The sequence below is a fragment of the Drosophila persimilis genome, unplaced genomic scaffold (genome assembly GCF_003286085.1).
Source record: "Drosophila persimilis strain 14011-0111.01,24,50 unplaced genomic scaffold, DperRS2 tig00003933-arrow-pilon, whole genome shotgun sequence".
Lineage (NCBI taxonomy): Eukaryota > Metazoa > Arthropoda > Insecta > Diptera > Drosophilidae > Drosophila > Drosophila persimilis.
In genome coordinates, this window is record NW_020825706.1 from 1,816,679 (window position 1) to 1,840,263 (window position 23,585).

Consider the following 23,585-nt stretch of genomic DNA (forward strand, 5'->3'; position numbering starts at 1 on the left):
GCAGGGGGATAGTCAGGGGCGCAAGGGAGGCCAGGGTGGGTGGTAGCCTTGCTTGGAGACTGTAAGTGATTGCTTGTCTTTGCCTAATGCCTCCCGGCATCCGCCCCGACTCCGCCTCCGCCTCCGCCTCCGACTGCATTGTGTGCCTCGCACTAATTGTTGTCTTTTTTTGTCGTCGGAGAGTCCTGCCCCCGCCCCTTCCGCACTTGACAACGCTCCGATAATCGCGCTAATTTCAAGATTTCCCAGTAGCAAATGCATTTCTCATGTTGTGCGAGTGCGCTCGTGTTGATTTTTCCAAACAATAAGCGCAGAAAATGTGCAAATAGAAAATCTTTGCCGTTTGCTGGCAAGGGTCCCCAGTCTCCAGTCGCTCGTCGCCAGTCGCCAGGCTCCCCGGAGGCGGCAGCCACGCGCACTTGAACAGCAGCGGCGGCGGTGGCAGTGGCAGTGGCAGAAGGGGGGGTTGCTGATTGGGGCTGGGGCTGGGGCTGGGGCTGGCGCTGGAGCTGGAGCTCCTACAATTGAAGCGAGGCATCATAATGAGGCGATGACGGCTTGGCCGGGCCAAAGAAAGGAATCGCTGTGTGACAGTTTTGTGTGACAGTTCATTGTCTCTGGGATCTCTGGATCGGGCATCAAGGAGGGAGATGTGTGTGTCCATAGTTATTAGGGATTGCCCTCATCTCGTTCCGGATCCCCAGTTCTTTGTGTGTGTGTGTGGAGGGGGCGGGTAGGGGGCAGCGTGTGTGTGTGTGGCACAAGTGTTTCGAGGGTTGGGGCTGAAAATTTGTTTGTTTTAAATGCAATTAGCTTTGTGGCTGGTGCGAAAAGAGCTTGAGGCGATGATGCCACACAGCCACACGTGAGGCAGGAAAAGGAAGCTTGCAGCTTAGGCTGCCACATGGAATGCGCCACTTAATTTAGATAATAAGCTGCAACTGAAAATGGCGTCGAGGCTTGACGGAAGTGCCGCTTGCCACCTGCCACCTGCCGCTTGCAACTAATTAGTTTGTAGATTTTTATATATTTTCGTAGCCCATTTATTTGGTGGCAGGTGCAGAGGAATGCACGGGGGGGGGGATCCCTCGCGTTTCGTTTCCCTTTCGAGTGTTGCTCTCGCTCAATGGACGAGTGTATGCGTGTCCGTGTGTGTGTGTGTGTGTGTGTGGCAGGGGGGATATCTCTGTGTGGGTGTGTGTGTGCGTGTGTCTCCTTCTTCGCGTCTCCTTCTTCGCCAGCCTTCTTGCCACTCGGAAGTACAGATATTACAGATACAAATACGAGCACGAGAGCGAATAGAACGAACGAACGAATGTTTTTTTCTTTCATTTTTTATTAATAAGCTCACACATACTCACCCACACATATGCAGACATCTCTACCTCATACATTAATGAAGTAATTGACAACACTTTATATGTATCTATATATAGAGGCATCTGTATAAGTCATATACGTCTAAATACATACAGGAACATGATATATTTCTATGTGTATGTATGTGTATGTGTGCGTGTCATAAGAGTGTACCACTGTATGTGTGTGTTTGTGTGTGTGTGTCTGTCTGTATGTAGCTGTGTGCTTGTTGCAGTTGTTTTTCGTCAGCAAAGATCTTTTCACGCGGCTCCAGGGGCACAGGGCGGGTGGGGTGGTGGGGGGGCAGGACACTTAACCTCATAAAAAACAAAAACACACTGTAGGAAAGAGGCAGGAGATCTGTATGTGTGTGAGTGTGTGTGTGGGGCTGCATCCTTGAGCGCCTTTTTTGCGCCCTCCTGCTCTTGGGGGCTCTTCGAAGCGAGACTCTCAAGTAGCTGTTGAAAAGCGGCCAAAAGAAAGCCCAGTGTTGACTGGGCTAGGCGCATATCCTGGCAAACAAACTAATTAGCCTCCTGCCTGGAGTGTGTCTGTGTGTGTGTGTGTGAATGCATGTCCTTTGGCTGCTTTCTTTTCATTATTTGCATCAAAAGCACACACAAAAAGAAGTTACTGCAGCTAATGCAATTATACAAGTGGCCTGCTTGAGGACCATTCCATGCCATTCCCAACAAAAGGCACTTTTGTTAATTAGCCAACAGCAGCACACACACACACATAGATGGTGGGGGTGCCCACTTAAGTAGGCAACACTTTTTAATATGCATGCCGCAAGTTTCTTAGCCGCCGTTTCACACTTTTCCCAGCCTCTTCAGCCTCAAGTGGCAGCTCATCCGACTCTGGGGTGGGGGGCAGCTTTCTCAAGTGGCAGCCGTCAAGAGCTGAACATGTTATTAGGAGGCCACTTCATGTCTGTGTCTCTGTGTGTGCTTGTGTTTGTGTGTGGGAAACTCATAAAACTATAGATGGCTAAGAGAGGCGTAGAAAACTGTTGCAAGTAATCATTTCCTTGATGGGCGGGGGGGGCGGGGAAATGGAAATCAAATGTGGAAAAGGAAAAGCAAAAACCGTTACAAAATGCTACTACCCCTAAAAGCAAACCGAAGGGTGGGGCGAAAAAGAAGGAAGTAAACAATCAAAAAGCCGCTAGAAAATCAAAAAAATATTCCCACCCATTTTAACCTCCAGAACCGAAAAGTCGACAAGACAAGACGATTCCCAGGCAAAAGAAGTTCGGGGTTCGGATTTCGGGGTTCGTCGTTCAAGGGGTTGCTACCCCAAGAAATCCCATTCCTTGGCTCAAATCCGGGCACACAACAAAAGGTGCAAGAAATTCCGACAGACGAACGTGCCACGGCTATGATTTGTTGTCTTCGCTGTGCGCAGGTAGGGAAAAACCCCAGAAAAGGTTAAGGGAGGACGCAGACACAATTCCTTAAGACGTTGCGCATGTCTTAGACATAAAGGAGACGCGGGCAGGCAGGCAGGCACGCTGGACGGACAGCTGCTAAGCTGCCGCTGCCCGAAAGAGGGGTGAAAAATGAAATCCAGGTGAACCTTTGCCACACGCTCTCTCTCTCTCTGTCTCTCTCTATGCTTGAGGGACAGATGTGGCAGGGATTTGGCGCGCAAATCACGGCTACTGCGGGCCTGCCTCACTTCTAGAACTCTAGAACTCTAGAACTGAATGAGCAGCAGCTGTCGTTGTTCCCCTGCTGCTCTGCTCCTTGCGCAATTTCATAGACGAATGACAGGCCCCCCCATGACAGCTGGGAGGGGGCGGGGGCTGGGGGCCTGAGCCTTCGACAGGTGATTCGTTTTAAATCAAGAGACAAACGAAATCATAAAAATGAATGCTGTTCATAGATATTTCGGGTGTGTTAGTGGGGGGCACATAATATAGTAGTAGTTATAGCAAATATGATTAAATGGTGGCCATGGGGGGCAGGGTGGTTGGGGGCATGGGGGGCCGTTTACTTACCGGAAATTCGAGAACCATTTCACCAATTGTGCTGTGTTGTTCTTGTTGAACTTGATGTCCGGGAAGTACATCTTGAGGACCGCGGAGCTCGGATAGCGGACCCAGAAGAACATCAGTTTGGCCTTGCGCAGGTGCATCGGTGTCAATGTAGAAGAGTGCAGGGGAGTCAAGGATTCGCAATGCTTGCTGCTAGATTTGGTGTTGGAGACAGAGATGTGTTCGGTTGAGGGTGTGTGTTACGATGGTCGATTGTCTTTCCAAATTTCCATGTTCGTGTGTGGCAGAGAACGATAGAAAGAGCCACTGCGTGGCAAGAGGGGGGCTATGCGGGGGAGGATTGCACTTTCGAGTGCCAATAATGAACGTCTAAGGGTGCCAGAGGAAGGCCCGTGCCCCTGCTTCGACTTGAAAACTGATTGAAAACACACAGCCAAGCCAAGAGCCCGGCCAGAGGGGCCACAAGAGCCAAAAGAGGGTAACGATTGGCCTGGGCTTGGGCCTGGGCTTGGGCCTGGGCCTGGGCCTGGGCCTGGGCCTGGCTGTTCATCATTGATTTTTCCGTTTCGTTTTTTCCGATTTCTCCTACTGCTGCTGCTGCTGTTGCGAAATGCAACTCAAGCCCTAGACCCCACTCCCCAGTGCTCAGAAGAGGTCTACGACGACGACTACTGCTGCTGCTACGATGATGATGTTTATGTGGATGTGGACGACTTGAGGGTCTCTCTTTCTCTCACGTTCTCCCCAGAGAAGGGTTGCAGCAGGTTGCAATAAATAAGGTTTTGATTACATTTTATAAAAGAATTTAGTTGGGGAAATAAATAAACTGAAGAAGACACTTGATTGGTTTCATTTTGTCCGTCGGACGGGTTAAGCACCTCCCTCTCTTTTCCTCTCTCTCTCTCTCTCTCTCTCTCTCTGTCTTTCTATGCCACACACCACGATATAGAACTATGTGGAAAACTCACTTGACCATCAGCATGGACTGGAGGGAATGCTGCTCGAGCTGCTCTTGTTGCTGTTTGAAAAAGGATATAGTAGGCTGCATGCCGTCGAAGGACATGTCCGCCGAGTTGCACTCGGACTGGCGATCCTGGGCGTCCATGACGGCCCGCAGGCAGGTCTTGTAGTCGGGCGATCCGCCGTGGTGGGCGGCGGCTAGGAGGGCGGGATGCAGCATCGACGGCGGATGGGGCAGCGGCGGGGAGTCGCGCGAGTCCATCAGCGCCCCCAGGCTGCCGGGCGGACTCGAGGAGAGCTGCATCTGGTGCTGGTGCTGGTGGTGGTGCTGGTGCATCTGGGCGGCTGTCGGCTGCCCGCCCGCGTGCGGATTGAAGAAGGGACTGTAGGGCGAGAAGACCTTGGACTCGTGCAGCGAGGGATTGGGAATGGCCACCGATGTGGGCAAGGACACTGGCATCATGGGCGGCGGTGGTGGCGGCGGCTGCGGATGGTACGCTCCTGCTCCACCTCCTCCGCCTCCTCCTCCCACGCTCTGACTCCTGCCCGTGGGGCTCTGGGCGGGCGTGGCATTGCTGTTGCCTCCTCCGTTCGACTGCTGTTGCTGCTGCTGCTGTTGCTGTTGCAGGGGAGTGGCGTTCTGTTGTCCGTTGGGGTTGGGCGGGACGACGCCGTCTTGGGCCAGGATGCGGCTGACGGTGCGCGGGGTGATGCGCGTGTCGGTCACCTTGTGGCGCTTCTTCTTGGGCGTCACCACCAGACTCAGGGCCTCGTTCTGCTCGAGCTGCTGCTGCGTCTGCTGGGCGCTCTGCTGCTGCTGCTGTTGGACGCTCTGCTGTTGCTGTTGCGCCTGCTGGGCGGCCTGCTGCTGCTGTTGCTGCTGCTGATCGGGTGGCAGGCAGAAGGGTCCGGTCATCGAGTTGTAGAGCGCGGCGGCGGCCACCGGATTCATGCCCTGCGGCGTCTTGGGCGCCTGGAACATGGCAGCCGCTGTGGGCAAAGGACGAATGTGAGGAGGTGGTATATTAAGGGTACTTAAGCTACTGTTGTTAGTCGGATTCGCTTGGCTCTGGTTAGTATTGCTATCCCCCGCCTGCTGCTGCTGTTGCACGTTCTGTTGCTGTTGCTGTTGCTGCTGCTGCTGTTGCTGTTGGGCGGACATGGCTGCCGCTGCGGCCGCGTGGTGCATCTGCAGACCCATCGCCGCGGCTGCAGCAGCCGCTGGGGAGGCGAACGACAGCTGGTTGCCATTGAGGCGGGGGGCGGCTATCAGCTGCTGGCAATTGGGGGGCATGGCATGGAGATGCTGCACATTCGGCGGCTGCTGTTGCTGCTGGGGATTCTGTTGCGGTGCCTGCTGCTGCTGCTGCTGTGGCACATTCTGCTGCTGCTGCTGCACGTTCTGCTGCTGCTGCTGCTGTTGCTGCTGCTGCTGCTGCTGGGCATTGGCCACGACCACCGCTGGCGGCGGTTGGGGGGGCATTTGACTAGGGGCTAGGAGTAGTGAACCATTATTACCTGATTGTGTGGTCGGCGTGGGGCCGTTCTGGGCTCCGGGTCCTCCTCTGTCCGCCACTTTGGTGCGCGGCGACTTGCGGTCGAGTATCTGCGATGCCAGCAGCAGGTCCTTGTTGAGCTGCTCGGCGGCGGCTGTCACCGAGTCCGCCTGCTTGCTGAACAGCCTCCGCTGGTGGACGAACCGCGTCACGATCGTGTCCACCAGTGCCGACAGCGAGGTGGTTATCTCCGACTTCAGGACGTCCGCCAGCCCCTCGAGGTCCGTGCCGGACATGCGCATCATCGAGCTGTTGTTGCTGTTGCGCAGCATCTGGAATTTCTCCGACAGCTCCGACTTGAGGGCGCTGTGGGCGGCGGCTGCTCCGCCCAGTCGCGTGGGCAGTCTCGCCGGCGCCGGGTGGTGCATCTGTGGGGGTCTCGGCGCCGTGGCCACATGTTGCTGCTGCTGCTGCTGCTGTTCCATTTGCTGTTGCTGCAGCTGCTGCAGATGCTGCTGCTGGCGCTGGATTTGCTGCTGTTGCTCTTGCACCTCCTTGCGGCGTTGCTCCTGCTGCTCCTGCTCGAAGCGTCGCTGCTGCTCCTGCTGCTGTTGCTGGTGCTGCTGTTGCTGCTGTTGCTGCTGCTGCTGCTCGGCCGCCTCCTTGGCCATGCGTGCCTCCTGCTCGAAGAAGAACTGCTGGTACATGGCCGCCGCATGCGACATGTCGCCCATGTGCTGCAGCAGCGGGGGGAAGCCCTGCGGCAGGGCCGGATGCCCCACCAGGGGGTTGTGCAGCTTGCTGGACATCATCTTGGACATCATCTGGGAGAGCATGTTGGTGCTGTTGGGGGCCCCGGTCTCGCTCAGCGCCGTCTTGGGCTTCGGGGAGCTGGAGCCCGGCCGCTCCTGGCCGCCGGCCTCCTCCTTGTGGGCGGGACTGATGTCGCCGCCCGTGAGCGTGGGGGAGGGCGACAGCTCAATGTTGTCGCTGCTGCCGTTGTCCTGCTCTGGCTCCTGCTCCTGCTCCTGTTCGGGGTCCAGGTCCTGCTCGGGATCGGGGTCCTGGTCGTTGTCCAGCTCCTGGCACTCGGACTCCTGCTCCATGCGGGTGCACAGCTGCACGTACTTCTGCTGCATCTCGGCCAGCTGCTCCTGCATCGAGCGCAGCTGCGACTTGAGGGCGTTCTTCTCGACGCGCTTCTGCTGGATCTGCGGCGACTCCAGCTCGTTCGACTGCTCGCTGTCGTCCTGGTCGAGCATCATGCTCTGCAGATTGAGGCCGAAGTTGAGGCCTGCGGCGGCTGCCACATAGCGCTCCATGGCGTGCTGCTGCGGCTGGTAGAGCTTCCGCTTCTTGCAGCCGTTCACCTGCAGCTGGCCCGCCTGGACGATCGAGGAGGGGCTGCACCGCATGCCCGACACAATGTTCTCCACGCGCGCCCGCTTCAGCTCCATGCCGGGCTTCTTGAGGCAGCCCTGGTCGCGCTTCTGCTCCACACAGTCGTCGTCCTCGTCGTCGTCCAGCACATCGTCCTTGCTGTTGTCCAGCAGCATCATGTCCGAGTGCGAGGGCGAGGCCAGCGACTCCAGGTCCGAGCCGCGTGTCGAGTGCATGCCCAGCAGCTCCGCCTCGTCGAGCATGTCCTCGACGGACTCCTTCTTGGTGGCCAGCTGCTGCTGCTGCTGCTGCTCGTCTACGGCGCTGCTCGCCCTGACCGCCGTCTCATCGTCGCCATCGCCGTCCGCCTCCTCGCGGGCCCCCGAACTGTCCATCGAGTCCGAGGACTTGCGGCGCAGGCTCCCGTCGCTGGCCAGGCTGTGGCTGCTGCTGTGGCTGCCACTGCCGCTGCCGCTGCGACTGCTGTGGCTGCTGCCGTGCGGCGACTGCTGCGGCTGGGGCACTGTCTGGGGCTCGCTCTTGATCTTGATGTCCGCCATCTCCGTGTCCTCGATCAGGTTGATGCTCTCCATGTTGTTGTTGTTGTTCGTGGCTGCCACGCTGTTGTTGTTGTTGTTGTGGTTATTGTTGTTGCTGGCGTTGGTGTTGTTGTTGAGCTTCGAGTGGAGCTGCTGCTGCTGCTGCTCCTTCTCCTGCTGCTGCATCTGCTGCTGCTGCATGGCGGTGCGCAGCTCCTGGTCGAGCTGCATGAGCTCCTTCTTGCCCTGCAGAATGTTGCGCAGCATGTGATGGGCCACCAGGTCGTGCTGCAGCTGCTGATCGCCGCTGCTGGCGCCGCCGTTGAGCGAACTCACCGAGGCGGCCCGTGGCGGGGATCCCCCTGCCACATCGGCGGCAGAGGCTGCCGCGGAGGCCGCCCCATCCAGGGAGCGATCGCTGCAGGCCGACACCCGACGACTGCTGCCGCCCTTCGGCGAGGAGGTGGCATGGTGCGAGTGACTCGAACTGTGGGCCGATCCCGGCGAGATCGAGGCATTCAGGCCGTTGCTCAGCGGCGTGCTGTTGCTCCCCGGCAGGCTGTTGTTGTTGTGCAGCAGCAGCTTTGACGTGGCATTGGAGGTGGCATTCAGGTGGCTGCCGACCAGGCCAGCGGCGCTCAGGAGCTCTGCACTGGTGGCCGTCTCCATGGCGGCCGCCAGCATCGCGTTGTCCAGGCTCTGGGGCAGGCCGCTGGTGGCGTCCTGGGCCTGTTTCATCTGTCGTCCGAAGAGCTCGTTCAGCATCTTGGCCGATGAGCCACCGAACAGGTTGCCGAAGGCAGCCGTCAGCAGTGACGAGGCGGAGCCGGAGCCCGAGCCCGACACGGATCCGGAACCGGGCGAATTGCTGCTGGCTACCGGCGACTGTTGGCCCCCGCCGACTGCGGCGGTCTGGTGGCTCGAGGGATTGAGACTGAGCGTGGGGCTCGTGTTGGCCGTGCTGGCCTGTGGTTGGGGTTGGAACAGGGCTCCACCAGCGGCACCCGCAGCGGCCGCAGCAGCGCTACTCATGAAGCCAGCAGCGGTTGCCGTTGTGCCGCCGTTGTTGCAACCGTTGTTGCCGTTGCTGTTGCTGTTATGATTGTTGCTATTGCAAATGCTGCTTGTGGTCTGTTGTTGGTTTTGGCTTTGGTTTAGGTTTTGGTTGTCTTTGCTCAAGGATCTATGGCGCGAACGACGATTCACTTTGTTAGCACTAGCACTACTACCGGATACGGGCACGGGTATGGGTAAGGGCACGACGGTCGCGCTTGAATTCGAACTCTTCGAAGTGGCTGTCGCTGTCGCTGTTGCTGTCGCTGGCACAAGTATTTTTTTAGCCGCGCACGTTGTTGTCTTGCCGACGGCCGAAGAATGAATGATTTGCCGACTGGTGCGCGGGCTGCGATGGTTCCGACTGCTCCGACTATTGCTGTTCGCCTTCGCGGCGCTGGCTTTTCCGCTGCTGCTGTTGCTATTGCTGCTGCTGCCTTCGCAGCCTTCGAGCACGACCACGACGTCGTCCGAGTCGTCCGAGTCGCAGTCGTTCGGCTCTTTCTCTTTCTGTTGCTGTTCCTTCTGCTGTTCGCCGTGCTTGCTCTCGCCGGAATTCGCCGTGCTGCCGCCGTCGCCGTTTATCTGTGCCTGTAGCTGTGCCTGTATTGGTGTCGTGTGCCCGTTGCTGCTTGAGTGTGGTGGTTGCGCCTCCACGACCGCCTTCAGCAGCACGGTGCTCTCATCGCTGTACAAACCAAAACAGTCCGCGTCGTACTCCTCTGATGACATCATAAGATGATGCCAAACAGCAGCAGCAGCTCTCTCTCTTGCCACTCAGCTCTCTGTCGCTCTGCTCTCTGTTCTCTCACTCTCTCTCTCTCTCGCTCTGTCTCTCTCGCGCGGCGACGCTCCCCTCAGCAACCCTCTTCTGCGATTGGCTGGCTGGGCTGGCTGTTCCCCTCCGAGCGAGTGTCGTATGCGTGATTTCAAGTTTAAGTCTGTGGACAGATCTATCTATCTATCTATCTATCTGTCGTCTCTCTTTGTATCTGTGTATCTGTGTCTAGTCCGAGTGGGGTTCACTTTCTGGTATATGTATCTCCGTATCTCTGTATCTCCGTATCTTCGCTGTGTGCGTTGTGCTTAGCTTCAGGTTCAAAACTTTATCCTGCTCGCGGCAGTCCTGGCCCGAGGTGTCTTCAGATTCCTTTCCCTTCTCCTCTGCTCTGCTCTCCTCTCTGCTCTCTCCTCTCCCTTCGGTTGTGCGCCAAACGTTGAAATTTTGCTTTCGCTCAACTTTTTTCTTGGCCGAAATGCTCCAGCTCTCTCTCTCTCTCACTCTCCAGCTCCAGCTCAAAGTGCCGCCTCCTGTTGACGGTTGCGACAGCTTCGACGGTTCTTTGGACAGTTTGATTTTGCGTCTGCGTTTTCTACGTTTCTTTCTGCGTTTTCTAATTGTGAATTTTGTTTTGAATTTTCTTCGTTCCACCACCACACACATGCGAATGTCCTTTGCATTTAATTTTATTTGGATTTGATTTTAAATTCCCGTTTTGCTTCCTTCCTTTCTTCCTTCCTTTGCCCTCCGTTCGTCCTGGTCTTCTCTTTCTCTCTACTTTCTCCTTGCTCCGATTCTCCCTTCCTGGTGTTTTAAAAGATTCTCAAAAAGTGTTTTCGATTCGTTTTTGGGTTGTCGAAAAATTTGAGACTTTTTTTTTGTGTCGTTTTCTTTTCGATTTTTGTCGTTTTTTCGTGGTTTTTATTTTTGGTTTTTGGTTTTTTGTTTGGTTTTCGTTTAATAATCCTTGCTTGGGCTCAAAAATCTTTCTGCAAAAATTCAAATAGGATTCAGTCAGATATTGTATAAAGAGGGGGTAGTGGGGGGCAGTGGGGGCAGTGGTGGCAGGGGGGGGGGGAGGGTGTTCTTAAAGGGAAAGTAAAAGTGGCGGCAGGCCAAAAGCTTTTGGTTTGGGTGCACCACTTGATTGGTGCTCGGTTTTCGGGTGGGGGGGAGGCTGCCTGAACGGTGGGTGGGTTGGAGAGGGTGAAGAAGAAGGGTGTCCTTAATTCAGCAGAAGCTGTAGCTGTAGCTGAAACCTTCCACCCTCTAACCCCCAGACAGGTTTTTATCTAATTTCTCCTTCTCGCCCTCACCCTCTCCCTCTCTCTCTTTCTGCTTTTTGTGGGTGGTTGGAGGTACCCGCCCCCTTTGCTGTGCCCAAAAAGCCAGCAAAACAGCAACAAATAAAGATAAGTCATTTCGTGTTCGACGATAAACAAGTTTGACTTACTTTCCCGGGCACTCAGATACACACAAGCGGACAGAGGGACAGCCGGACAGACAGACGGACGGAAAGATAGATAGATACTTTGCATATGGCCATGGGTTGAACGGCTCGTATGGCTCGAATGCGTAAGCACTCGAAATAATCAATAAGAGAACTTTGGAACCAGCAAAATGCGTCAATCTCCAGTAGGGAACGGACTATCGATCATGCTCGGAATCGGAAGAGTAGGTATGTGTGTCCCTTGGGCCTTTTCCAAGAATTGCTGCACAGAATCCTCCCCTTTGGACGGTGCTGTGGCTCGACTTTCGGGACTTGAATTGCATTGGAATGCAGCAACCCGCCCGTAGGCCCAAGTCAATGTCAACAGAAGGGCCTCTCCACTCTCCACTCTCTCTTGCCACCCCTATTCGCCAAGGGCCCTGCCTTGCCTTGCCTTTGGGCAACTGTACTTTCTCAGCCGCCTGCAGCTTGCCAGGACCTTCAGAGGGTAGAGGCAGCCACCCCTATTCAGGATATACAGGACTTATCAAGTTGGGAGGTAGCATTCCACTGCATTTCGGATAGAGATCTTTAAATTGTCCAAAAATTTACCACAAACAAAGCGTTATTTTTCTCTGTCGTCCATCATAGATCCTCCTGCAAGAGAAGAACAGATTTTCAAGTTAGTTTCAGATTAAATGAAGGTTATAAAAGGTATCTAGCATGGCATATGCCACAGACAGACAGTTGGCATTCGATGAATACTCTTCGAAGATACTTTCCACCATGTATGCTTTCCTTAGTACATCCCTAGAGACGCACAAGTTCAATGCACTTAAGGGCGCTCTAAGGTCCGCTCTGGCCTAGGTTCTATCGCGGGTCTATCAATTGGAGTAGCAACCCCTCGGTGAGGGCAGCATATGGCAAGGAAAACGGTGATAAAGGAGCCAAAGAAAGTTGCAGCTGAGGCGGTGTGCCACCTACAAGTCGTGGCAGCCGCGGCGCAGATAATTACGACCTTAACACAAATTTTGCTGCTGGCTTGGGCTCGTACTTTGCATGCGAAAGGGGGATGAGGCATGTGGCAGGGGCAGGGACTCAAAGTGTGCTTTGGAATGTGCCTTCACAGATCGCGGCACACGGTAATGTACTCGTCGTTGAACGAAGTGTGGCACGGCCATGTGTTCCCCCCTCCTCCTCCTCCTCCTCCTCCGCTGTCTATCTCTGTGTGTGTATCTCTGTCGCAGACGGGTGTCATCATTAAAATATGCTTTCGGGCTGGCGACACTTGGACCTGGACACGAAAGTGGGCTTCAGGAGGGGGAGGAGGCGGAGTAGTGGCATTGCGTTACGGTCAAGTGACTCTAAAATCCGTTAAAACACAAAAAACCAACCTATTTCTAGCCCCCTCCCCGGCCCAATCGCTGAACCAATTAGGCTTTATGATTCCGCTCTCTGGAGATCCATTTGGGGAGATAATTCCAGAAGCCAAAGGCAGAGATTCAATGGAAAATGGGAAAACCGAATGCGAAAACGGAACTAAAACTGAAACCCAATCTGCAACCCCCAGGCGAGACGAGCAGAGGCCCCTATATCGGGCAGAACAGCTGATAATCGAGAGACGGAGGGCAGCACCCGGGGGGAAGAACGTGCCACAAGCACACCTGGACTCTTGTCTATGCCTCAATGCGCGTGCGCACAAGCTGCCGGATCGCTGGGAGGGGGGGACGTGGCGGCACAAGGAAGCGAGACAGCGAGGGGCACCCAGGCAGACGGAACCAAAGGGCACTGGTGGCTGACATCGTCCAACATTCTCGTTTCTCGAAGCGATTTTTACCTGATCTCGATTCGGATTCCTATGTTTCCATTTCCTATGATTCTATTTACCCAACGGCTGGTGCCTCTGCTGGCATAAAGTTTCCACAAAACACCTTTCAACTTGTTTTTGGCACACTGCAGTCCCCGTTGCAGTGGCAGGAGCAGCAGTTCTCATAATCCTGCCACAATTATGTTGCCGCAAAGTTTGCTTGGCAGTCGTTTCCACGAGAATTGGCAGCACACAACTTTGTGAGCAACTGAAGCGAGAGAGAATTGTGCTAAAAGAAAATGTCCTTCTCGTTGTGTCTCAGGACCTCAGGACGGGTAGAGACTGGGGATTTTATGCGAAAACTTTTGCCAGGCACTTGCCAAAAGGCATGCCCCATGCCCCAAGGCCCAATGCAGTAAACTCGAATTATTATGATTCTATTCCAGCCTCCGTTATGGCCCCTGTGGCCCCTTTTGGCTAAGCCCTCGACTGCCAGATAAGATACAGTTCCAGATACACGGAAACACACTCTCCGCCAGAGAGATATCGGCCGCCATATGGCGGGCCATAGATACCACATTCGACGGGGCCTGCACTTAGCCGCCCCACGTTCAAAGTGTAGGTGTCGTGGGGCATATCCGATCGGTGGGCTCTGTAGTCCTTCGCTGGCTCTAGGGTAAGCCCTTGGTCTAACCCTTTGCTTGGCTCTGGGGCGGTTCCTTTTTTTTCCCAGACATACTATAAGCACATTTTGTGGTCGCTGTTTGTCGTGGCTGCGTTGTTGGCTTTTATTGTCTTTCAGCGCTTGATTAGATAGCACACAGACACAGTCACAGATACGGATACAGGGACAGAGACAGGGACAGGCACAGGCATAGAGCACGCAATGGCAGCCAGAAAATGGCCATATGTGGCCAAGTTCTTTTCCCCAGTCGCCCCCACCGCCGCGGACTTTTGTTTGGACAACGGACTTTGCAGCAGTTTCCTTGCCACATGCAGCGGTCGAGGCGAGTCGACGAGTGAGGCTTTTGTCGGGCACCTGTGTCCCCACCTTCGTGTCTCCAGTGCTTATCGCGCTTTTAATATCACGGGTAAGAGGGGGTGGGTGGGGGCCTGGGGGGGCGAACAGAATGCATGCCTAACGTGTGTCCTCGTCTCCTGGTCTGTTCCGTTTCGTTCCTATCTATGCAGATATCTTTCTCCTCCTCGTCTATCTATATCCCCGTGTATCTGTGTATCTGTTTCTGCGCGTGTGTGTGTTTCTGTGGGTGCATTAAAAACATTTTCATTGTAATCAAGCGTACTTTCTTTTATTATTATTATTTTGCCTCTCTGTCCTGCCACTAACGACACAAATTACTCAAATGTATCTGGCAGATACTTTTTTGTTTCGTGTATACCCGTCTCTGTCTTTCGCCTCCTCCTCGTAGTCGTCGTCGTCGTCGCTCATATATTATTTATTGATCGCGATAAGCGTCACGAAGCCAATTTCAAGCGTTAGCCAAATGATACTTCCTCCCGCCCCCCTCCAGCACCCTACCTCGCTCCACCCCCCTGTCTACCCTCCGTACTTAATCGTAAGTGCTTTTTGCATTCGCTTCCAGCTAATTTTCGAGTACAGTCCCGCGCTTTGCCAGCTAACATTCTGCCCGGGTCCGTCTCAGTGATTTCCCTCTGCCGTACATCCGTTTTGGTGCGTGGCAGCCTGCCCCCTACCCCCTGCCCCCCTGCCCCTTAACGTTGCAATCAAAGGTAGACTTCATGGCCATGCAGCTGGCAGATGTCGTCGTCGTTCCTTAATAAGTCACCCCATGGGTCCCTCCCTCAGCAAACACAAGGCACTACTGGCGGTGGTGGTGGTGGTGCAAGCGTCTTCAAGACGCTCTGGGAAACCCAACTGTCGTCGATCGTTTGGCCGTTACGACGTCAGGGGCCTGGCGTGTGCTGTATGGCCCATAGACCGTAAAACGGAGGCACTGCACTGGAACCACCCCATCCCCATTGCCCACTTCCAGGGCCTTCTGTTCTTCTGTTCTTCTGTTCTTTTCTGGCTTTTGTAACGTATTTCTTACTCAACTTCGCCTCTAGTGGGGGTAGTGGGGGAGTCACGCAATGCTTCACGCCTCCTCCACAAGTCGCCTCTGAATAATTCAATTTCCCGTGTCTCCTGTGTGTCCTGTGTGTCCTGTGTGTCCTGTCCGTAATGTGTCCATTTAGACGGGGTCATTAGGAGCGGGGCATAAACACTTCCTTCCCACTGAGTCCAGCGGTAAGTTCCTTAACAAAACGCCTCCTCCTCCACCTCCTCCTCCCCCTGTGGTGGGTGGTGCTGGTGGGTGACTTATTTTTATGACAAATGCGAGATATGTTAATGCGATAGGCTTGCTCGGTGGTTATTAAGGAAATTACCCACACATGGCGCCAGTCCTTGGAGTCCTTGAAGGTACGTACAAATATTTGAAGTTTCAATTTCATGCGGCAAGAGGCATTAATAGAATATACGTAGTCGCCGCAGAGAAATGACTTCATGTCATGCCTTGAGATAATTAGAGGTTGTCCACCTCCCCCCCCTCAACCCACTCTCTGCCATATATCCCAATTTGCTTGGCTTATCGCTGAGGACAAATCTGGCCGCACATCCCTCTGTGGCATGTCGGGGAACCTTGGAGCTGCGCTGAGTCACCGTCGATTGCGGAGGGGCCTCGGTGGCGGACTAAATTTATTTAAATTCATCTGCGTATCAACAAATTGATTTTATTTAATTCAATTGAACTCAGGCAAAGAGTCGGACAGAGTCAAATGAAAGGCATCCACAGAGGAGCGAGGCACTGGCTACGGCTTCGACTACGGCTTCGGCTTCTCTGGGTTCCAAATTGACTTGAATAATGAAATTTGCTGCTAATAAAAGCAGACTGTGATTCAAAAGGGGAGGCTCCTCCCATCGTATGGGTTTCGGACTCCGGGGGGACTTCGGGGGGGGGAGTCAAAAAGTCGCAATAAAATCTTGTAAAAGCATAAAATTCAATTTCATTTGTTCTCGGCATCCTTCCACTCTGGCATTGTGTGTGTTTTTGCTTTAAAGGGCAACGATTTTCTTGATCAAACAATGGGAATGTTGTCTGGACACTTCTTAGGAGGGAGAGCGAGAGAGATGGGGGGGGGGGAAACAATTGTTGATTTATGCATCGGAGATGAAATTCTTGGAAAACTTTTGAACCCTTTGCTGGCACTTGTCATAATTGCAATGAAAAACTACCTTTCGATGGGTAGGGCAGGAGCCCGGCTCCTCCACAAGTGACAGTTTCAATTAAAAATACGTTTAGGCACAGGGCCTGGGCTTGGGCCTGGGCTTGGGCCTGGGCTCTGGGCCTGGACTCGGGGCTTAATCGCAGTCCCTTTCGCTTAAGGAGTGGCCCGCCCCAAGGGGCAAACAAAACTCAAGTAGTCGAAAGAGTGCAGAGTCCGGGGATTCATTATGATAATTTAGTTGCTGGGAGAAGCTGCAGCAGCGGCTACCGGCTTGACATTTGAAGAACCCTCTCAAGTGGAGGCAGGCAAGGCCGTGAAAGGAAAGCGTCCCTTCGACAGATAGGACGACACATTAATGGAATTAAATTTGTGGAAAATGGTTTTGCGAGTCGGGATTGAGAAGCAGAGGCAGTGCCGCGACTCCTATAGAAAGTTGAGTGGGCGATGGCCCACCACGTGCTGGGCGGGGGGCGGGGGGCGGGGGGAGGGTGGCAAGGCATGAATCAACCTTAACAACCACTTGCTGCCCCTCTCCCTGATTCCCACTGTGACAGCTCGTCGTCAGCTGGCATCATAACTCAGTTCGAGTCGCAGTCGAGTCGAGTCCGGTTCGGTTCGGTTCAGTTCTTCGCCGAGTCAAAGGCTGCACTTAATGAGCACATCCGGTGGATGCCCGCCGCCGCCCCGTTGCACTGTCCATTGCAATGGCCTTGCATTGCTTCATTGCACTTTACATTAAAGTCGCGACATTACACAATACACAATACACAATACGAACGAGAACGAGAACATTAATGTTCATTAGTCCATTCGTCCATCTTAGGGTTGTCCATCGTCCATCGCCCATCGCCCATCGCCCATATCCATTTGGATGTCCATGTCATAATGCCCATCGACGGGGCCTCGGCCTCGGTCCCTGTCAAGGTGTCAACGCTTCATGCTCAATTAAGGGAGAGGTCACTCGGTCTTGGCGACGCCGATGGAGACAGAGAATGGAGGAATCTCTTGCGATGTAATTGAAACCCTGCTGGCGTCTTTTGCTTCTCCTTTGGCCAGGAAATGCAGGCAACCGCCGTGACGTTGGCCCCTTCAACGTCTCCACCTTTTGAGTTTTGAGTTTTGGTTTCGGGGCCTTTTGTTCCTTTTGACGGGGTTTGTCTTTCGACTTGACCTTTTGTTTGTGTTGCGGTTCATTAAGGCAACTCGAAACCCTTTAATTGTCTTTTCTGCTTGCCCCTTCTAGTGCTGCTGCTTGCCCCTTCTGTTGCTCCCTGCCTCCTAATGTTGCTGCTGCTGCTTCTTCGGCTTCGCTGGCAGCCTGAGAACATTTCCGAGTTGGACACAGATTTGGGCTCTGACGGGGGGGAGGCTCTACTTGTTGTGGCACAGCGAACGACTCCAGAATTAGTTGATTTATGAATTATGACGACCGCTGCAGAGCGGATAATGGCAGACAGGCTGTCTACGAGTAGAGCGCGGTCTAAGCTGCCGGATATTCTAATAAAGGCAGTCACCAGTCACCCGCCTCCCGCCTCCCGCCTCCGCCTCCCATGGCCTGCAATTGTGGATGGACCCAATGGTGGATTCGCTGCAGATTTAACACTTCTTGTCAGATGTTGATTGAAGCAGCCCCTAGCAGACCAGTTGTGCGGCTCCTCCATCGAAGAAGGAACCAGCAATTGTCGAATGCGGAACTGCAGGGCTGCCTGGGCTGCATGGGGCATGTGGCATGGGAACTATTCTCTTCGGCTGCTGCTGCATTCAAATTAGTGCAATCAACTTATCTTGTGGGTATCTGCAAGTGCTTGCAGCAGCCACTTGCTGGCAATTGTATCTTTGTATCTTGTATCTAACACTTCAATTGTCCGCTGGCCAGCAGCGATGGGAATTTGTCTGCCTCCCCCCGCCCAAAGGAAAAACTATTTAAAGGCGAAAGGAAATTATTAAAAATTATTGCCCCTTTGGCCGTGTGAAAAGCGTACCCTCCCTCGCCCTCTCCACCCCCTCCAACCTCCCTGTTATGGGAACTGTGATCTTTCGTGAAATGGAAATTGCTTCCTCTGTGGCTGGTTCTGCTTCAAGGCGCCTTCCGGGGCGGCTCAAGGTGCGCTATGCGGCATAGCTTTACATGATTCGGCAGGTTTGGTTCCCAGCTGCAAGTTTCCTCCCTTAGCGGGCCCCTTAGCACCCCTCCCTCCTTCCCTCCCTCCCTCCGAGGTCCTGTGAGAACGCTCTCTGGGCCGTGAAGTTCCGTTTCTGTTCCTTTTGCGTGTGTCAACGGCCTGGCACATTTTGGGATATCAAATGCAAGTTCATTGTCGCCACCCTCGGGCCGAATTCATTACGCGAATGTATCTACCAGATGCAACCCCAAAAGGGGGCCACCCCCGCCCCCACCGAAATGTGGCCAAGAAAATCGAGAAAAAAGGGCATCTTGAAGGAGCAAAGCGGGTGGCAGGATGCAACCAGCAGTGAAGACAACCCACACTGCTGCACCGCGCCTCGCACACACACACACACACACACACACACACACACACACACAGAGAGGGTGGCTCTGCAGGATATACCGCTGCTACCCTAAAACGCATTCCTTCTTCGTTTTGGGCCGGCTGTCGAGACAAAAGAAATCAAAAAGTGCATAAAATGAATCTATAATACATAATAATAAAGCTTAAAAGCAGCAGAAGGACTCCAAGGAGCAGGACTCGCAGGAGGCAGCATCCTTGGCTGTTGGCATTAACAAAAAGGGTTGCTTCTCGTCCTTCGACGAAGCAGCAAGAAATGCAAACAGAAAATACAAAATTTTCGTTGAAAAGAAATTAAAAATCTGCAAGATTTGCATTTTGACTCAGACCCGGGCATGCGGCATGCCTCATGCCACCCCACACCCCTCGAATGTAATATATGTATAATATTTTACTGTGCTGCCACTCCTCCCCCCTCTCTCTGGCTGTAATGTAAAAAACTTTTGAGTGTTCACCTCAAAGTGCAGTGGCGTGGACAGTGAGCACTCGTCCAGGGGCCAGGGAGACGCTGGAGAGGCTTCTGCTGGCCTGGCCTGGCCTGGCCAGCCTCTCGTCTCATTCTAATGATGCTGCCAGCAACTCTTTGATGGAGACCACGGCCTCCTCCTCCTTCAACTGGTTCTTGGAGGCTTCCGTTTCTGCTTTTGCTGTCAATTTGGTTCAATTTTAATTAATGAGCACACAATTCGCCGCATAATTTGCATTTCATATCTGTTCTGCTGGCCCCCAGCCCCAGCCCCAGCCCCAGCCCAGCCCCGTCTCGGCCTTGCCATTATCTAAGCATATAATGGGGCGGATCGGACTGCGACTTGGGGCCCGCTTAATTAAAGGCTGCCTCCTCTGGCTGGGGCTCTTTATCTCTGGCTCTCGCTCTTTGGGCATAGAATAAACACAATATGCAAAGTTTTGCCCTGCCCCCTGCCCCCTGCCCTCCTGCCACCACCATTGAGCCAGAGAGTCCATTGAAACGTGGCCCAGAAGAAGAAAATTCGAGCAAAGGAAAAGTGCAATTCATTTATTTGCGTTTCCTTCTACAGTTCTACAGTTCCACAGCTCTACAGCTCTACAGTTCTTCACCTGGCAACATCCTGGGCTCCTCAACTCGTTGGGCCGCTTCCAGCCTTTTTTATACCCGATACTCAAAATGAGTATTGGGGTATATTAGATTTGTGGTAAAAGTGTATGTGTGTAACGTCCAGAAGGAATCGTTTCCGACCCCATAAAGTATATATATTCTTGATCAGCATCAATAGCCGAGTCGATTGAGCCATGTCTGTCTGTCCGTCCGTCCGTCTGTCCGTCTGTCCGTCCGTCCGTCTGTCCGTCTGTCCGTCTGTCCGTCCCCTTCAGCGCCTAATGCTCAAAGACTATAAGAGCTAGAGCAACGATGTTTTGGATCCAGACTTCTGTGATATGTCACTGCTCCGAAAATATTTCAAAACTTTGCCCCGCCCACTTCCGCCCCCACAAAAGGCGAAAATCTGTGGCATCCACAATTTTAAAGATACAAGAAAACCAAAAACGCAGAATCGTAGAGAATGACCATATCTTTTAGACTGCGGAATCTGAATTGGATCGTATTATTATTATAGCCAGCATCACGAAAACAATTTAATTTTTTCTCGCCCTGTCTCTCTCTAACACACACGTAGCATAGGCGGCTTTGTTTAGAGTAAAACATTAGCGCCTAGATCTCAGAGACCATAAAAGCTAGAGCAACCAAATTTGGTATCCACACTCCTAATATATCGGACCGAGACGAGTTTGTTTCAAAATTTCGCCACACCCCCTTCCGCCCCCGCAAAGGATGCAGATCTGGGGATATTCATAAATCTCAGAGACTATTAAGGCTAGAGTAACCAAATTTGGTATCCGCACTCCTGTTAGATCTCACTATGAAACGTATATCTCAGAATTTCGCCCCGACCCCATCCGCCCGCACAAAAGACGAAAATCTGTTGCATCCACAATATTGCAGATTCGAGAAAACTAAAAACGCAGAATCATAAATAATGACCATATCTATCAGGTTGCTGAATCTGGATCAGATCGGATCATTTTTGTAGCCAAAAGCAAGAAATCAATTTTTAGTGGCTACGCAGCGCCCGACGTCACGCTCAGACTGATTTTCTGTCTCTCTCGCACGCACTCTTTGTCGTGTCGTTTAATATTAGCGGCGTCTGCCGGAGGAGAGCCATACTGACTTAGTATCGGGTATAACTGTAGAGTTGCGGTGTCCGCAGCAACTCACAACGTTCCCCCTCGTTTCTCTTCTGTTTCTTTTTCTTTTTTTCTTTTTTGGGGGAAACGAGGCAAGGCGCAAGCCTTCCTACCTCCCTGGAGCTGGCAGCCTCATTCATATTTATGCGCTTTGTGGGCTCGGAGGCTGCTGCTGCTGCTCCGTCTTCTGCTTCTTGTCTCAGGCCCAAACCCCAAACCCCAATCCCCGTCTCCATCTCCATCTCCGTGTGCAATGCACTTGTCAAAGCTTAATTGAAGGCAAGATTGCAGTCTGACTTTCTCCACCCCTCTCGCCCTTCCCCCCACCGCCCTCTGTGCATGTGAATGCGGCATATTTTCCCAACGACTTGGCAAAAGTCACTGCAACGTTGCTCAAACAAAGTGAAAGCCAAAGAAAAGAAATTATAAGAGTACCCTGGCGAGGAGGAAGCAAAAGGGGTATACCCAACATTTGGGAGAATATCCTCGAGCCCTTATTGGAGCCCTAAGAGGGCCTATGGGGCTTATGGGGGCAAGGCATACAACAAAAGGGGATAAAACATTGAAAATTGTGGAAAATTCTTCTTCACACTAAACCCATAATTCCGCGAAAATTTGTGAAATTCTCTTTTAAATTCATGAATTTTTGGGAATATAAGCGATGGTATCAAAGGTTTCTCAAAGAGAATACTTCTAGGAAGAAGAAAGGTATCAATCGACCCTAGATCATTGCATTGGCTGTTGGCTGGCTACAAGGTATAGCCTTGCCATCCACTCAAATCCCATAATCCTGAGAAACTTTGTGCAATTATAAGCTACCACACATCGTAAAAATGCGCGAATACCCTAGATTTCGCAGAGAGAATCAATCCTAAGGCATCAAAAGGTCGATCAATGCAGTGCTAGAAGCGTCAACGATCTCCTGGTGCGGATACCAAATGGTGTCTCAGATAGAATGGTTCTAGCGAGAACTAGGAATCAAATGGTCGATCATTGCCGTGTCAGAAGCGTAAACGATCGCCTGGAATGGATACCCTAGGTTTCTCAGAGGATATCAATCCCAAGGCATCAAAAGGTCGACTATTGCAGTTTCAAAACCATAAACAATCGCCTGGAATGGATACCATAGGCTTCTCAGAGAAAAGGTATCAAAAGGTCGATCCCTGAAGTGCTGGAACCATAAACGATCTCCTGGTAGGGCCTACCATCCTTCGCTGAGGCCGCAATTTGCAACAAAAAGAAACCAAAATTAGACAAAGACTCGGGGAATGGGCTCGAGACTTGGGTTGCCCTACTCAGCACACACACACACACACACACACGCACACACACACACTCAAGGCGGAGACGACTCCGAGCCGTGCCGAGCCGAGTCAAAAGAATGCAGTTAAGCACACAATTGACATTTGAAACGTCAACTTGGGAAACCACTCGAGCTGAAGAAGTTGCATAAAAAAGTGCCTCCGTTAGGGGTTTCCTCCTGCCCTCCACTCCCTGTCCTTAGGGAGGGGTAGGGGTCGAAGGAGCAACGAATGCTGGCTTCTTTTCCCTGGCAAACAGGACACACGGCCTGGTCCTGGGCTCTGGCTGCAGTCTATTTGCTTGGCAAATAAATTTCCATGCCAGAGATGGGCCAAAAAGGCGGGAAGGGAGGGAGTGGGGAGGCCCACTGGGCGTATGAGTTATCTTTCTTGCCTCATGTGCCTCGTGTGCCTCGTGTGCCTTGTGCCTTTCTAAGATAATCAACAAACGGCGGCTGATGCTGAAGACTAACGATGTGCGCATATCTGATTGCAGTTTACTGTTGCATGCATCATTAAAATGTGTCTGCAGCAGCACGCCTCCCCCCGACCCCCTCAAGGCCCCCCCTCTACTCTGCTCTGCTCTGCTTTTGCTGCATTTTCTTTTTATCCTACTTTGCTCAAGGTGCAAGCGGGGCACGAGGCAGGGGCCAGGGGGCCAGGGGGCCAGGGGCCCATCTATTTGCATATGGGAGGAAACGGATTGAAAGACGCATGGCGCCCGTCTCCTTTTGAGGCTGCGTGTCGCTGAACTGTGGCGCCAAGGATGCACCATTCTGTGGCTGTATCTGTGTGCGTGTGTGTGTGTGGGGCACAACTAAAGCTTACTTCGGGGCAGGTGGCAGTTGGCAGGAGTTTGTTTTTTAAAGCCCGATCTGCTCAAATCCTGCCGCCTGCTGCCTGCTGCCTATTAAGTAACCCATGGAGACCACTTGGCAGCCAACTGCAGTGTGGCACACACACACACACACACTAGCACTCACACATACAGATATTTCATTAAGTGCAAAAGAAGAAATAACTTTTGCTACATTTTTCCAGCGCCCAAAAAAATATATATAAAAAAAAACAGAAGCTCCCCAACTCGAAGGCCTAGAAAACGAGTGCAGGCCCCCCTCTAGGCCCCTCCTTTGACGACTCTTCACCTTCCAGCAGGCAGTGCAAAGTTTTTCAACTGCAACGCAACGCAACGGCAGGGCAGGGCAGGGCCACACATCCACATCTACGCCGCATCTGGGCTGAAAGGAGGTGACTGCATATCCCCAACAGGGGGGGAGGCTGGAGGGAGACCTGGGAAGCAGGGAAGCTGGGAAGCTGGAGTACTAACAAAAATTCCATCCAGCGGCTGGCAGGCAGGCAGCTAAGAGCGCACAAAATTATGTTGCATACATTACGGCGTGCACACAAAAACAAAAGAAAACTGCAGCGGCAACAACTTTCTGCAGCCGGGCAGCAATTTTCTTCAGCTCCTGCCTCCTGCCTCA

The 23,585-nt window shown here is 53.0% G+C and overlaps 1 protein-coding gene and 1 long non-coding RNA gene across 4 annotated transcripts in view; both read right to left on the minus strand.

The window, feature by feature from the left end:
- Window positions 1-3,343: 3,343 nt before the first annotated feature.
- LOC6594580 (homeobox protein prospero) lies at window positions 3,344-9,576 on the minus strand. 2 transcript variants are annotated; one of them, XM_026994560.1, is made up of 2 exons: window positions 4,327-9,576; window positions 3,344-3,547 (listed from the first exon to the last, which is right to left on the minus strand). In XM_026994560.1, exons 1-2 carry the CDS (start codon window positions 9,519-9,521, stop codon window positions 3,358-3,360), a joined length of 5,385 nt encoding a protein of 1,794 aa, XP_026850361.1. In that variant the 5' UTR covers window positions 9,522-9,576; the 3' UTR covers window positions 3,344-3,357. The 2 variants fall into 2 exon arrangements, with proteins under 2 accessions (XP_026850361.1, XP_026850360.1); XM_026994559.1 differs by having other exon boundaries at window positions 3,344-3,550.
- Window positions 9,577-11,608: 2,032 nt separating this feature from the next.
- Window positions 11,609-23,585, minus strand: part of LOC113567266 — a 37,283-nt gene continuing 25,306 nt past the window's right edge. For both annotated transcript variants that reach the window (XR_003409384.1, XR_003409383.1), the window contains exon 3: window positions 11,609-11,653. This is a non-coding gene — a long non-coding RNA (uncharacterized LOC113567266). The remainder of the gene's footprint in view (window positions 11,654-23,585) is intronic.

What these genes read in the sequence shown, in the direction of transcription:
- LOC6594580 (XM_026994559.1), bottom strand. Translation starts at nt 9,521, where the DNA reads ATGATGTCATCAGAGGAGTACGACGCGGACTGTTTTGGTTTGTACAGC. An exon ending in CAGTCCATGCTGATGGTCAA is followed by an intron (nt 3,551 to 4,326) that starts GTGAGTTTTCCA and finishes CACCAAATCTAG; the next exon opens with CAGCAAGCATTGCGAATCCT.